At 59.0% G+C, this 14,502-nt stretch overlaps 2 protein-coding genes across 12 annotated transcripts; one reads left to right on the top strand and one right to left on the bottom strand.

The window, feature by feature from the left end:
• Positions 1-2,457: 2,457 nt before the first annotated feature.
• PLSCR3 (phospholipid scramblase 3) lies at positions 2,458-7,364 on the top strand. Of its 7 annotated transcripts, none has more exons than XM_036836888.1 (8): positions 2,458-2,883; positions 3,096-3,273; positions 3,536-3,777; positions 3,878-3,920; positions 4,022-4,179; positions 4,583-4,672; positions 6,302-6,463; positions 6,657-7,364. In XM_036836888.1, exons 2-8 carry the CDS (start codon positions 3,267-3,269, stop codon positions 6,711-6,713), a joined length of 759 nt encoding a protein of 252 aa, XP_036692783.1. In that variant the 5' UTR covers positions 2,458-2,883; positions 3,096-3,266; the 3' UTR covers positions 6,714-7,364. The 7 variants fall into 7 exon arrangements, with proteins under 7 accessions (XP_036692783.1, XP_036692782.1, XP_036692784.1 ...); XM_036836887.1 differs by having other exon boundaries at positions 2,460-2,883; positions 4,022-4,242; XM_036836886.1 differs by having other exon boundaries at positions 2,471-2,883; positions 4,511-4,672.
• A 122-nt stretch (positions 7,365-7,486) lies between these two features.
• TNK1 (tyrosine kinase non receptor 1) lies at positions 7,487-14,062 on the bottom strand. 5 transcript variants are annotated; one of them, XM_036836881.1, is made up of 12 exons: positions 12,875-14,062; positions 12,638-12,708; positions 12,321-12,512; positions 12,026-12,187; positions 11,625-11,908; positions 11,113-11,386; positions 9,839-9,933; positions 9,342-9,512; positions 9,011-9,093; positions 8,356-8,657; positions 8,178-8,273; positions 7,487-8,093 (listed from the first exon to the last, which is right to left on the bottom strand). In XM_036836881.1, exons 1-12 carry the CDS (start codon positions 13,176-13,178, stop codon positions 7,980-7,982), a joined length of 2,148 nt encoding a protein of 715 aa, XP_036692776.1. In that variant the 5' UTR covers positions 13,179-14,062; the 3' UTR covers positions 7,487-7,979. The 5 variants fall into 5 exon arrangements, with proteins under 5 accessions (XP_036692776.1, XP_036692777.1, XP_036692778.1 ...); XM_036836882.1 differs by having other exon boundaries at positions 9,011-9,090; XM_036836883.1 differs by having other exon boundaries at positions 9,011-9,090; positions 9,342-9,497.
• Positions 14,063-14,502: the final 440 nt, after the last annotated feature.

Here is a 14,502-nt window from a genome sequence, read left to right as displayed (position 1 = left end):
CCTCCAGCTGGAGGAGACCCTGACATTTGGCATGGCCACCGTCCATGTAATATATCCCTAATACCTTTGCTTTGATCCTCCCTGTGGGTCAGACTCTTGGGAAACCAAGATAAATAAGGACCACGTGGTAATTGGTCCCTATTATTGCTGCACATTGTGTCCAGTCTTCTCAACAGTCCTGCGAGTCAGTGGAAAGTGAAGCTAAGAGAGGTGAAGCAACTTCTTCTGTATCATACAGCCAGGACCTGGGGAAGCTGTGATTCAAACTCTCTTCTGTCCAGTTCCCAAAGCTGAGTTTTTTCCTTCTTGTACATACCAAGAAACTCAGATTTCAGCAGTGGAGACAGACCCTTTAAAAAATAATTTGATACAATGTGTTCAGTGTTACAAGTAGATACTGAGATGGGCTTGTTTGCCTTAGGGGACTGGTAAGACTTTGGCGCATTTGCTGGGTTTTCAGCATGCATAGTTCACCAAAAAAAGGGACAAGATTATACTGGTAACAAGTCAAGAGGAGAACTGGAGTGCCTGGAGCTCAGGATGGAGTGGGCAGGCAGGAAATGACAAAGCAGTAAGAGTGAGGGGTCTCCTGGGCCAAGCCTGAGTCAACTTTGACTTTCCTTTTCCTCACATCCTATATTCAAGCCATCATTAAGTCCTGTTGGCTCAAATACATAACTAGAAACTGACCATTTCTCACCACATCCATTGCTACCACTCTGGCAGCTGGTCCACGCCACCTGCAAATCTCATCTAGCTTTCTGAAAGAACTTCCCTCTGCCCTTGCCTACCTACAGCGTACTGCGGACAAAGCAGCCTGAGAGAGAGACAGAGAGAAATCCTTCTAACACTGTCATCCTCAGCCTTAGCTGCAATTTAAAATCTGCTGGGGAATTCTCAAAAAGTTCCTATGTCTGCACCTCACCCCAGATATTCTAATGTAATTGATATGAAGCGGCGCCCAGCTAGAGGTATTTTTACAGCACCCCAGATGATTCGAACTTGTGGCCAGGGTTGAGGACCACTGTTTCAGTATGTAAATCTCATGTCTCTTCTCTGGCCAAACCCTCCAACACTTTCCATTTCACTCAGAGTAGAAGCCAATGGTCTATAGGGCTGTATGTGATCCGGCCTCCTGTGACCTCTCTTTCCTCCCCCTCGTTCATTCCATTCCAGCCACACTGGCCTTTTGGTTCACTGAACAAACAAGGCACACTTCTACCTCAGGGCCTTTGCCCTTGTTCCCTCTGCCTGAAAAGCTCTTCACCCAGAAGTCTGCATGGCTTAATCCTTGACCTCCTTTAGGTCTTTGCTCAGCCATCACCTTCTAGTCTGCCCCCTATAAAATTGCAACTCTTGTCCACCATTCTCTGTCCTTCTTATCCTGCTCTATTTTTCTTTATAGCACGTGTCACCGTCTGACTTCTGATGTATTTTATGTACATTGTCTGTCTCTTCCCCACTAAAATGTAAACCCCAGGAGACTGGGAATTTTTTTAAACTGCTAAATAACTTCTATTACCTGTCTGACATATAGTAGGGGCTCATTAAATCTCTGTTGAATAACTGAACTTCTGTATGTCTGTATGTTTTGGTGGAGGCTGGCGCGTGGTTTGGGCCAGGTAGAATCTGAGGCACTAAGGGATACCAGGGGAGAGGTCCAGCATTTGGGTTTGAAGATGATGACTGAAGCTGTAGGACCAGCCCAGAGGAACATGGACATAGGGACAAAGGAGCCGCCAAACCTGTTTCTCCCCATGTTCATCTTGATGGGTGAGACCTCCATCTGCCTGGTCACCAGACAGGCACCTGAGGTCATCCTGGACTCCTCACCTCCACATCTCACTTCCCAAACAAGTTCTATATTATTGTCTAAATATCTCCAAAATCTGCCACTTCTGTCTGTCCACACTATCACAACCATCCTCTCCCCCAGACTACTGCCAACCCAGCCTGGGGGCCTCTGTTGGTCTCCACCATGCAGGTTAAATGGTTTTCCTAAAACATCTGACCTCCTCACTCTGTCTGAAAATCTTTCAGTGGGCTCCCCGCTGCCCTGGGGGCCAAAGCGCAGCTCCCACAAGGCCCTCTGTGCACGTGGGCCGGACTCTCTCTGAACTCATCTCTTGCCGCTCAGCCTATAGGCCCCCAAGGCGCAGGACTTCCTCACACCTGCGGGCCTGGGCTCAGGACTCAAAGCGAAAGAAGCGATTCTTGTTGGGAGAAGGCTTTCCTGCGGACCGCGCTGCCTCCTCTGGCCCCCCTGAGCCTCAACTCACGCCCACTCGTTACTGACACTGTCTGGCAGTCTATCCCCCGTGTGGCTGGGGGCGCCTGGAGGAAGTACTATAATTGCAACGGGTCTGTGTGGGCCACTGCTACGTCAGGGAGAGGAGACTGGCAAGGTAGCCCCAGGGAGGCAGAAGGGGAGCCAGGAGTCAGTCCTAGAAGCCAATGGGTGAGCGTGCAGGGTGTTCCGCTGCGTCAGCGAGGCCCGAACCGCCCTCGGGAGGAGGAGCCTGGGCTCCAGCGCCGCGCAAGCGGCCCTCGTTCCCACCAAGGGGCACTGACCACTCTACGCTCGCAGGCCTGGCGGGAGTCGCAGGGCTAGGGCTCACCCGGCTACCCTCCCAGGCGAGCTTCCTCTCTGGGCTTCTGCATCCGAGGGGAAAGGGCGGGGACGCCCGCCAAGACGTGGAGCGGGTGGCCTGGAGTCCCCGGCGCCGCAGGAGAGCCGGCATTCTTCCTGCGCAGGCGCTCTGCTCAGGCTGGGAGGGGCGGGGCCTGGACGGGTCGCGGGGTGGAGTCAGCTCCGGGGCCCGCCTCCACCAGCTCCTGAGAGCAGCCGAGTGCTGGGCACCCGGGCTATTCTAGGGGCTTCAGGTGAGCAGGGGGAACAGAGGGGTCAGGAGACCTCCCTCGAGGTGGGGCCGTCGGTCTGACCGCGGGTCCATCTGTCCTGCCGTCTGCCAACAGCCGCCTCCGCGGAGAATGGGAGAACAAAGGGAGGGGGCGGTTCTGGGGCCCCTGAGGGAATCCAGGGTCCCAGGGCCCCCGCCTTGCCCGCTGACACTTTCGGTTTCTCCCCGAGTCAGACGCGCCGCCCTAGAGACCCTGGGCCGGCGCTGGGCGCAGCTGCCTCTCTGCGTTTGCCTGTCCATCTTTGTGTCTGTCTTTGTGTCTGTCTGGCTGTCTCCGAGCTTGCCTCCACTTCTAGAACTAAGCCTCCGGGACACCGACATCCCGCGAACCCTCGCCCCTCTCCCATGGCAGGTAAGTGGGCGCAAGGCCGAGGGTCTCCGTTATCCTACCCCCCACGGACTTGGGAACCCCGTGTCGGACGCATCCTCCGGGAATGTGCTCGGACTGGCTGTGTGGGGCCCCTCCCTTCCTCCCGAGAAGCCACCGCCCTGCTCCCCCGCCCCATCTTTCTCATTCTCTTCCCACATTTTCCCCGCAGCCTCACGGCGCATGGGCCAAGGGGTAAAGAGATGAGGTCGGGGGCCCCTTCTAACCTATTCCTGTCCCCCCACAGGCTACTTGCCCCCCAAAGGCTACGCCCCTTCGCCCCCACCTCCCTACCCTGTGACCGCTGGGTACCCGGAGCCGACGCTGCATCCTGGGCCCGGGCCGGGGCAGGCACCAGTGCCCGCCCACGTGCCTACCCCTGCGCCCGGCTTTGCTCTCTTCCCCTCGCCCGGCCCTGGGGCCCCGGGACCAGCTGCCCCCTTTGTGCCACTGCCAGGGGTGCCTTTTGGCCTCGAATTCCTGGCGCAGGTGAGTGAGAGGCAGGGAGGGAGGGAGGATTGACAGGGAGGGGACCCAGGCGACTAGGCCGGCCAGCTGATGTCTGCGCGTTCCCCTACTCTCTTTCCAGATTGATCAGATCTTGATTCACCAGAAGGCTGAGCGGGTGGAAAGTGAGTGGAAGGGGGAGTATGTTGGGCCTCGTGACGGGAGCAAATAGTGGGCTCTCGGGCAGGCGCTGGTGCCCGAGCCTCAGTGTGTCACCCCCTGGCAGCGCTCCTGGGCTGGGAGACCTGTAACCGCTACGAACTGCGCTCGGGAGCCGGACAGCCCCTGGGTCAGGCGGCGGAGGAGAGCAACTGCTGTGCGCGGCTATGCTGTGGCGCCCGCCGGCCCCTGCGTGTCCGCCTGGTGGACCCCGGGGACAGAGAGGTGCTGCGCCTGCTCCGCCCCCTCCACTGTGGCTGCAGCTGCTGTCCCTGTGGCCTCCAGGAGGTGGGCGGGGAAGGATGGGGCCAGGGAGAAACTTGGGTAGGGGGCAGGCCGATGACCCGGGCAGGACCGGGATGAGGCATGCGATGAGGCGTGCCTCCTGTGGGAGTTGGGCGCAGGTGGGATGGGAGGTCTAGTGAGAGGGATGACAGGTGGTCTAGTGAAGGGGATGGGAGGTCTTGTGAGGGGAGACAGGTGATAAAGCTAGACCGGTGAGCACTTGGGCCAGGGTGCCTGGCTGGGCAGTGATCCTGTCTGCCGCCCACTCCAGATGGAAGTACAGGCTCCACCAGGCACCACCATTGGCCACATTCTACAGACCTGGCATCCCTTCCTCCCCAAGTTCTCCATCCAAGACGCTGACCGCCAGACCGTCCTGCGAGTGGTGGGGCCCTGCTGGACCTGTGGCTGTGGCACAGACACCAACTTTGAGGTATCAGGAATAAGGGGAGATTCCTGGGACCTTCAGAAACCAAGATGATCCATGCGGCAGGATGGTCAACAGGACGGTCAAGAGCTCATCAGTCCAAATCCACTGTGACGCCTGCCACATTTCCAGTTTTCCTCTATTCAGAAATAGGATGGCCCATGGTCATAAAAATTTGGCAAAGAGGGTTTCACCTTAAGGGCCAATGCTGATTGTGACCTGCAGCCCTGTGTTGAGGGAGAAAAAAAATCTAAGGTCAGGCTGGATTTAGGGTGAAGGATGCTTACTGAGTGTACCATGGGCTGGGCCCGCGTGGCCGCTGTGTGTGAGTTCATGAGCCCAGGCCCTGGAGCAAGCACTAATTTAACTTGTTAACATCCTGTGGCTTGCCCTGCCAACCTAGAAGTCCAGACGTCCACCCACCCACCCCCAGCCTGGAATCCTTCTTACCATGCATTTCAATCACCAACCTGGAGCCTGGAGAACCCAAGTGATGATCATTTCAAAGTAAGGCCTGGGAAACACCTTACTTTCTAGAAGACGAAGGCACTTGAATATCTGTGTAGATAAGGAAGAAACAACAGGTATATCTCAGTAGACTTTCCAAGGCTTCTGATGAGGTACCTTATCTTAGGTTACTTTTAAAAACTGAGTCACCTTGGTAGCTGGGGGAAGCTTCTGTGATGGAAACTGTTTGGGAAAGAGGTAACTGGGTGAACTCTGGTTTGGAATATGTAGATCGTGGGGTTCTCATCGGGCCAGTCTTCCTTTTACATAATTATGAATCGTCCACATTTGGGGCTGCACTCTTGGGACTGCAGGGCTGGCTGGGAGAGGCCCTACGCACCCTGGGACTGGTCTGCAGGAAATGCCCCAGGGCTGTAGGACCGTGGGGGAAGGAGATGGGAAGGACATCGCTCTAGTTCTAGCCACTGGAGAATGAGCATAGGAGAAAGTCCAGGGAGTCACGGTGAATTACCATCCACATTGGCAGGGCCTGCTGCTGCTGGGCCCAGGGAGGCCAGTGGAAATCCTGGTCCTCAGAGGCCACTTTCTGCTGTCCGCTCCCCCCACTAGATGGGCTTGGATCCACCCTGGATGAGGCTTGCATGCCATGCTAAACAGAGCCCTCCCTACCTTGCAGATGCGAGGACGACAGGCACCCCTTTGGGCCTTCTAGCAGCCTGGTCAGCTGGTAGAGTGCAGCCAGGCATTCAGCAGCCTCCCTTGCCCGCTTGGCCAGGCTACTCTGTGCAGGGCGCAAACTGCACCAACCGTGGGCGGCAGGGACTTTGGTAACCAAAACAAACCTAGTGAGTGGCCATCGCCTAAGGAGATTAGCCTGTATCGTGCTTGTTTCTCCCAGCACTGATGTCTATTAGTCACGTGTGGCCTTTCAAGAGCAACAGATCTGAGTCTGCAACCTGATTTTTGCTTTGTAGACAGTGTGACTTCGGTGCCTCAGTTTCCCCAGATGTCACACGGAAACCCAAGGCTTTGGGAGGACTCGCTAAGTGTAGAGCCCGCACAGTTCGTACGTGGTGACTGCGGGAGTGAGACTGGATGCCGACGAGATCAGGCACATCCTCCCCATGCGGGTCCTTCCTCCCTCCCTCTCTCCTTCTCTCCTGCCAGGTGAAGACTCTAGATGAATCCCGCGGTGTGGGCCGCATCAGCAAGCAGTGGGGTGGGCTGCTCCGAGAAGCCCTCACCGATGCAGATGACTTCGGCCTGCAGTTCCCACTGGACCTGGACGTGAGGGTGAAGGCTGTGCTGCTGGGAGCCACATTCCTCATTGTGAGTCGGGGCCACCGCCCCTTCCCCCCGCTGCCCTTTTGCTCTCACTCTGAGGCTTTGAGCACTTCTTGGTCTCCTGCTAGGAGAGGGTTAGGGACAGACTCTGTGGGGGCTTGTGGTTCCAGACCTGGGTTGTGATAGCTGAGCCAGGCTGGCCCAGCCAGATCTCCTGCTGACCGTGCCCTCCCCTCAGGACTACATGTTCTTCGAGAAGCGAGGAGGCGCTGGGCCCTCTGCCATCACCAGCTAGAGGCCACCTCGGGGTGAGGAGACCATCATCTCAACCAGAATTCAAGATGGTCACCCGCCCTGGCCCCCTCCTCAGGGGCAGCCCCTTTCCCTCTGTGTGCACTGCAGGGGAGAGACAGGGCTGCCTGAGAGGCTGGGGGCTTGGTGCCCCGTGCCTCCCCTACTCCCCTGGCCTGCTTCACCTGTAGCCCCTACGGAAGGGTATGTACGAGAGCCCTTCCCCTGCTACTTCCCACCACTGTCTCCAGCGGACCCTCAGCACACGGGCATATCGGCTTTCCAACTTTCCCTGCTGACTTCCTCCCAACCCCCTCCAGGGCCTCTGCTCCAGGTGAGGCCTTAGAATGCAGCGTTTTATGACAGGGCTGGGGTGGGGAAGGTTAAGCAGCACCAAAGACGGCAGACCCGGTCACCCTCTCCCCGCATCAGCTTGGCCAATTAGTTCAGCCTCAGACGATGGCGCTCTGAGGGGGATCCCTACCTCCCCCCCCACCCCATAGCTATAGGGCCAGGGCCCCAGTGCCGACTTCCTCTCCCTCAGCTGGTGCTTGCTGCAGCTTCCTGTGCCTTAACCACCCCTTCCTGCCCCTTCCTTAGGAAGGAGGCTGCATCTTTGTATGTTATATTCATATAAACTTTGTAACTTTTTGGACATTGGAAGATGTATGTAATGGGAGAGGGCAGGAGAAAGAGTCGGGTGTGGGAAGAAACAAAGGGAAATATGACAGCTTGGATGGGCGGGGGCTGGCCCATCTCATAATCCATGCTGCCAGGATCAAGTGTCCTCGAGTCTAAGAGAGCCACTTTCGTCCCCCATGATGGCCCCAGACCAAGCCGAGGCAGTTTGGTCCATGTGCCCCAAGTCAGGACGGCTGCTCCCACAGAGCCCAGTGTGGTAGCTGATGGCAGTTCAGGATGGCTGTTCCCGTGGCCCAGAATGGCCTCTTGCTCATTTTCTGTAGCGATAGAAGCTTCCCATGGGTGTGATGTGTCACAGCTCTGTTCCTCCAAGTCCTCCTTTGTTGGGAATGTGGTGGGCAGAGTGCACTAGATCCTCCTATGGCCAAGGGAGCTCACGCCCTCAGAGACCAACGGGCAGGGTGAGGAGACACTCACCAGTGCCCGATCCTGGGCTCCTCCAGTATCTGCCCATGGCAGGCTCTCCCCAGGTGGGAACACACCCTGTCAGGACCTTGTTCCGGTTCTGCTTGGTCCCAAGTGACCAGGCCCTTGGTCCATCTAGTGTCTGTGCCCAAAGGAGCAGAGCTCAGGGCCGGGCCAGGACGTAGCGACTGGCGGCTGAGAGGTCCCACTGGTAACGCTCCAGGATGCGCCGGCAGTCCGCTCTGGACCAGCTGCTGAGGTAGAAGAGCTGGTCCACCTGTGGGGACGAGAGGAAGGGCAGCCGGTGGCCAGAGGGCCAGGCTGGGAGGGGCAGGGACCCGAGAGAAGGGTGTGGCTGTACCTTGAGGTTCCGGATGGCAGAAACCACATCACCCCCGGTGGCTCTTAGAGCCTCGTGGCACTCCTGGTGGGTGACTCCATGCACGCTCAGCTCCACCTGCCGGGGACAAAGCCTCACTTAGGCCCTTCGCCAGCCCGTAGCCCCTTTTGGACACCAGGACACTTCAGGGAGACCTCACCTCCATAATCCTCCTCTGCAACTCGGGGTCAGGCAAGGGTCCCCCAGAGGGGACGGTGGCTTTGCTGGCTCCAGGCGCTCCCACAGGGTGACTGTGTAGGGGTTCTCTTTTGGGCCAGGGAGGCCGCTCCCTGGGAGGCTGGCTGGGCTGGGAAGAGGAGCTGGTGGCCACGGGGGAGCGGGGGGGCACGCCTGGGGGTCCCTGGGGCACAGTTCTGGCATGTCGAATTTCGGGGGAGCTCGACCCACCTCCTGTGGGGCGGGGGCCCAGGGACAGAACCGACTCCAGACTCTTGGAAATGCCTACACATTTGAGAAAAAACAACTTGAGAGGAAGCCCAGCTGCCTTCTTCCCATTCTCTGGCTATCTGTGCTGTCCTCGGGGTGGTCCTCGTGTCGGGGGGACAAGAAACCAGGTGTGCAGGATGGACGCCCAGGCCGAAGCAGCTGAGGGTCCAAAGAACTGCCAGGGCTGCGGTGGGGAGACGCTGTCTAAAGTACAGCCAGGATGTCAGCAGGCAGAATGGGGGCCAGGAAATCACAGGTGGGGAAATCATATCTGCAAAGGTATGGCTTCAGAGCAGGAAGCATGGCTGGAGGCTTATTCTTGATGTCCTCGGAGACCCCGGAAGCCCTGTCCCCACCGCCATGCCCACCTTTCATCCTCTGCAAGGCCACATTCCTTCTCTGGCCCCGAGCTGGAGGGGGATCCCGAAGCTTTACCTTCACTCTGTCCCTGCTGGAGAGTGTTCCAGTTCATTCTCCACACCCCCCAGCCCTACCCCATATAGCAGTGCCCTCTCCCAAAGAATCTCTGGGGCTTCCAAGCAGGCCGAGACCCAGAGTGGACGTTCCAGCGGGAAGGCAAGTCCAGCCTCCCCTCCAGCTTTACCCCACACCCCTCCCCAGGCTCCCCTTCCAGAGAAGTTGCTGGACTTGGTTGGTTCCCCCAGTCCAGCTCTGCCCCCCACTCTTTCAGGTGCTCACCCATCTATGTTTCCCTGGTGTCGCTCTCCCCGGGCAGGGGAGCCTCTGAGGACTGGACGGGTGGCTGGTGAGTCTACCAGCGTCACTGCCGAGGCTGGGAAGTTGCCCACTTTGAATGTGCGACCATTCTGGCCCTTCCAGGTTGTGGAGTCGGGGCTGTGGGAAGAGGCGCTGGTGAAGGGGATGGGAGCAAGGGGAGAGTGAGGGCTGGGCTCCAGCCCACATTCAGCTCACAAGCTGTGCGCCGTGGAGCTGCATCTGCCCAGAGGAAGGGAAGCTTTTTTCTCTCTAAAACAAAAGGGCTCTATGGGCCAGCGGTGGCTCCAGCAGCGAGGCCAGGACTGTGGTGGAGCTCTCAGGGCCCAGTGGGGAGAGGAGGAGATGAGGCAGAGGATTGGGGTTCAAGCAGCTGGGGAGAAGCTGAGCTGGGACCAGGGCCAGGAGGGTGGGGAGGGAGTCCTCCCCCTGGGGATGGGTGGGAGGCACGAGGCCCTCACCTGCCCTCGATGATAGTGATGGGGTCACCAGGCTCCATCCTCAGGGCACCGGGCTCTGTGACATCCCTCACACAACGTCCCTCAGGAGGCCAGGCCTATAGAGACAGGAGGAGAGGGTGGCTGGGCTTGTGGCCTGAGTCAGAAGGGTGATATCATGGGAGCGGAGTGGAGACTGTTGGTGCACCCACCACGCAAACCCATACCAGGTATGTCCTCTGTCCTGGCCCCAGGGTGGGACTGTCCCTGTCCCTCAGTTGTAATCCAGTGGAGGAGGCAGACCTGGATCCCATGCCAAGCTGGACACAGCCCAGGGGTCAGGGAGCAACAAAGGGGGGCCCTGCCTCTACCTAGAGGACCAAGGGGAGAGTCACCCTGCACACTGCTTTTACTCCACACCCAGGCCCATCAGATCTGCCTCCCAAGCACCTCTGGGAATTTTCCACTTCTCCATAGCACCACTGCCTCGACCCTCATCCAGACCTCTTCATCTTACTTCTGCTTCACAGCCATTGTGGCCTACTGGTTTTCCTACCTTCAGTATCATCCTTCTAATCCATTCTTGCACCAAACCAGAGTGACATAACCTGTAAATGTGGCTTCTAACTCCCCTGCTCACAACCCTTCCATGGCCTCCAGGTGCCCTCAGAGTTGAGCACTAAACTCCTTTAATAGTAGAGTATATAGTGATTTAGGGCACAGCTCTGAAGTCATATTGACTGCTTTAAATCTCCAGTCCTCCACTTCCTGTGTGACTTTTGGCAAATCACTTAAACTGTCAGTGCCTTAACTGCCCCCTCTCTAAAATCGAGCTGGGTTGTTGTGAGGATTAAATGAGTGAATGTATAAGGATACACGTAAGGCACTTCGTACAGTGTCTTACACAGATCGAGTGCTCTAGGTGTTAGCACTGGTTATTTACTGTGTCTCACAAGTCCCTCCTTGGTGCACCCCTAAGATGCCTCTGCCACCTTAGTCACCGTACTTCCCCCTCCCACGCTGAACCTTTCCTCTGCCTGTCAAACACCCACTACATCCTACTGCTCTGGGCTTCCCTCTCTCTGCCCCAGCCCCCAGCCCTTCAGCCTGCATCCACTAGACCCCAGCTCTCTCCCTGGGGCTCTGAGCACCCTGAAGGTGGGGACTGGATCTGCTTTGTTCAGAGCCAGGTCCCAGACCCCAGCCCGGGAGCCAGTATACGTTAGTCTTGTGCATAGAACCCTGGGAGAGGGAACGGAAGGAAAAGAGACTGTTTCTGGGGAGGCAAGAGTTCCCACCTCTTGGAGCAGCCCTTCTAGGTAGGAAAAGGTGGGTCGGTCAGCAGGGTGGGGGGCCCAGCAGCGCAAGGCGAGGGCGTAGAGGGCCCTGGAGCAGAGGGGAGGCCTACGCAGGCGGGCTCGGTCCTTCTCCAGCCGCTGCAAGATGAGGTACGGCGGGACCCCGGCCCAGGGCTCCTCGCCCCCGGAGAACATCTCCCACAGCGTCACCCCAAACATCCACACGTCCGAGGCAGAAGAGAAGGCCCCGTGGCGCAGGCTCTCCGGCGCACACCTGCGGAAGTGGAGCTGAAGGGGACTGGATGTGTGCCGGGCGTGAGCCCCGGAGCGCCCACCTGCCACTGGGCACGCCCCTTTAGTGCGCCCGCCGTGGGGCTCAGAAGTCCCCCCTTTCCTGGCCCTTCCAGACCCGACGACGACTCCTCCAGTCCACGCCTCCCTCACAGGACCAGCCCCTCCGCACCCCCTCAGCTCCTGCCATTCAGATCCCTCCCCTCCGCCCGGCCCCTCACCAGGCGAAGGGGATGCGGCGGGGTCCGCCCATGACGTAGTGGCCCCGGGCGCCGCCCAGCGACCGCACCAGCCCGAAGTCAGCCACCTTGATTGTGCGCGGCGAAGCCAGCAGCAAGTTGCGCGTAGCGAGGTCTCGGTGCACCAGCCCGCGGGCCCCCAGGTACGCCATGGCCCCCGCCACCTGCCGCAGGAAGAGGCAGAGCAAGGCCACGGGCAGCGGGGGCGTGGGGGCCGGGGCGGTCAGGCGTGCGTGCAGGGAGCCCAGGGGCGCCAGCTCCATCACCTGCGGGAGCACAGCCGTGTGAGCGGTGGTCCGGCCCCACGAGACCCTGGCGCTCACCCTCCTGTCGCACATCGGCCCCCGGGACTGTCCCTGGAGCCAGTGTCTGGGTCTGCTCACCATCTGCAGAGGCTGGCCCAGTACGAGGCCGTGCAGACACAGCAGGTGTGGGTGTTCCAAGTTCATCATGATGGATACCTCTCGCAGGAAGTCCCCTAGCTCAGTGCCCTCGGGGCCGGGGCTGTCGGGACCCACCCGGAGGGACTTGACAGCCACTGGGACCTGGGGGTGGGGGGGAAGCACCATCAGGCAACGTAGGGAACAGTTAAGCCAAGGCCAGAGCAGAGGGGCACACAGAACAGAGGGAGAAGCTGGCCCAGGTACCCAGAATGAAGTAGGCTCCCTGGACACTCACAGTCTTGCCACTGGGCAATGTCCACAGCCCTCGGTGCACCACACCAAAGCAGCCGGAGCCCAGAAGCTCCCCTCTGCACACAGCCCGGTCTGGGATCAGACACTTGAGTCCCCCATCTGGCTCAGGGAGGGATGGAAGGCTGTCTGAGGGTGGGGTGGTCTCCTTCTGCCCTGGGGCAAAGCCCCCAAGGATCTGAAACAGTGGGGGAAATCATGTGTGTGGAACCCTGCATACATCCTTCTCTTCCACTCAGCCCACCCCCTGCCGGGGCCTGAGCTGGCCCTTTAAGCCTCTCACCACCACCCCAAAACACACACCTTGTAGACCCAGTTCTTAGACTTGAGCCCCGAACGGTGCCTCTTCAGAGCTTCAGCCAGTCTACGCTGGGCTGGGGGAGGCCAGAATCAGAGGGATGGGGTAATGGGGGAGGCGGGGAGCAGGATGCAAGGGATTTACAGGCAAGAAGGGGGCTGGTGTGCGTGGTGGTGGTGGGAGAGTAGCGACTAACAGGCTGGGGAAGGAGACAGCAGGGCCTTGGGGCAGGGGACCCTCACCAGGCCGGCCCATGCCAACGCCGTCCAGATCCTCAGGTCTTACAAAGTCGAAGTGCTCTGGCCGAGTAACATTAAGCTCCTCAAGGATGGGTCGGTAAAACTGGGCCAGCTGGATGTCCTGGAGCAGCCGAAGCAGCCACAGGGAGCCCGCCTCGTGGAGCATGTCTGGAGGAGGAACCCCTGTGGTGCCCTGTCCCAGACACATGGCCCAGGGTGGGCACCTGAGACACTCAGGAACCAGAGACGTGGTTGCCTGCTCCACCCTCAACCCCTCAGAAATACTCAGGTACAGAGGGAGGGACATCAGAACCCACCAGGATTCCTGCCCCTCACACACACAAACCCCAGGAAGAATGTTCTCCTCACACCCAAGATTTCAGCACTGCACAGACTTCAGGTGTGTAGCCCTGCTCACTTTGAGCTGTTATGGCACACTGCCCGTACCCCTAGGCGACCCAGATTCACCACCTTTTAGACCTGAGGTGCACCCTTGTACGCACCCACTCAGGTACACCTGAGACATTCTGACCCACCACATACACTCCAGAGATGCCCAGATACACTAACCACACCATACCTGAGATACGCAGGTACAACACACACACACACACCCCTATAGATATGATGCAAAACACACCTGAGACACCCAGATACAGGTCCTCTCAAAGCTGAGGCATTCCAGTATACGCTGCCGTAGACCAGGCTTCCTGCCAGGTACCGCTCACACACACCTACTTGAGACATGTTGAGTTCACTGCCTCCAAGATACACCGCCCCTCATGTCTGAGACACCCAGGTCCACACAAACACACACAACACACAAGACATCAAGCTACGGTGTCCACACATACCTACGTTATGTGGGCATACTGCCTCCTCTGCCCAGAGACGCCCAGGGTCATTGCCTCTTCTACACCCGAGGCAGCAACATTTGAAATCAAATCGGGCATTTGTGATGGGCGGTTAAGCTCAGGTACTGCTCAGAGCCATCCGGTCTGCCAGGTGCACAGTCCCTTCCACACCCACCTGAGCTCAGCTCCAGGTACAGAGCCTGGCCGGCACACCTGAGTCACTTGCTCTAACCTGGCTCCAGGGCAACTCCACCAATCTTTATTAAATAAGGCTCTAGGTGCTCTGGGTGCCGGCTGCCTGCACACACACCTGGCCCCCTCCCTCCCCCTACTTAGTTAAGCCCGGAGGAAGCGGAGGACCCCAGGCGGGGTCCAGATGGACACTCGGAGGTGGCGAGGAACCGGGCACGACCAGGGGCGCGGAAGGCGAAAGCCCAGGACGCTGGGAGACCAAGACCAGTAGCCAGGTGAGAAGCAGAAAGCACGAGATGGGGGACAAGAGGAGACGCGCCCGCGGAAGGTAAGGACTGGGGAGGGGAGGCTCAGCACCCGCGGACGCGCTCCCAAGCGACCGCCGCCCCGCCAGCCCGCTCGCCGGCGCCCCTGCCTCTCCTGACCCTCACCTGGCGAAGGCGGAAGCGGCGGCTGGGGAGCCTCCCAGGCTGCCGGGACTAAATCCCGGGGTGGGCGGGACGGAGGCCGCGGAGGGCGGGGCCTGGCGGCTTGGCCCGGGTCCTCGGGTGGACTAGGCGAGGGCGCCTGGCAGCCGCTCCTCCG

This window comes from Balaenoptera musculus, chromosome 20 (genome assembly GCF_009873245.2).
Source record: "Balaenoptera musculus isolate JJ_BM4_2016_0621 chromosome 20, mBalMus1.pri.v3, whole genome shotgun sequence".
Taxonomy (NCBI): domain Eukaryota; kingdom Metazoa; phylum Chordata; class Mammalia; order Artiodactyla; family Balaenopteridae; genus Balaenoptera; species Balaenoptera musculus.
The sequence above is the reverse complement of the archived record's forward strand: the minus strand, read 5'-3'. Positions and strand labels throughout refer to the sequence as shown.

Bases quoted from the DNA above. Each gene is read 5' to 3' on its own strand.
- PLSCR3 (XM_036836885.1), top strand. The intron at 3,921-4,021 runs GTGAGTGGAAGG...ACCCCCTGGCAG, and splicing joins GAAGGCTGAGCGGGTGGAAA to CGCTCCTGGGCTGGGAGACC. The intron at 6,464-6,656 runs GTGAGTCGGGGC...CCCTCCCCTCAG, and splicing joins TGGGAGCCACATTCCTCATT to GACTACATGTTCTTCGAGAA.
- TNK1 (XM_036836880.1), bottom strand. From the start codon at position 13,178: ATGTCCCTCCCTCTGTACCTGAGTATTTCTGAGGGGTTGAGGGTGGAG. The intron at 11,909-12,025 runs GTGAGCAGACCC...GTGCTCCCGCAG, and splicing joins TGGGCCAGCCTCTGCAGATG to GTGATGGAGCTGGCGCCCCT. The intron at 9,498-9,838 runs GTGAGGGCCTCG...CTCTTCCCACAG, and splicing joins ATCACTATCATCGAGGGCAG to CCCCGACTCCACAACCTGGA.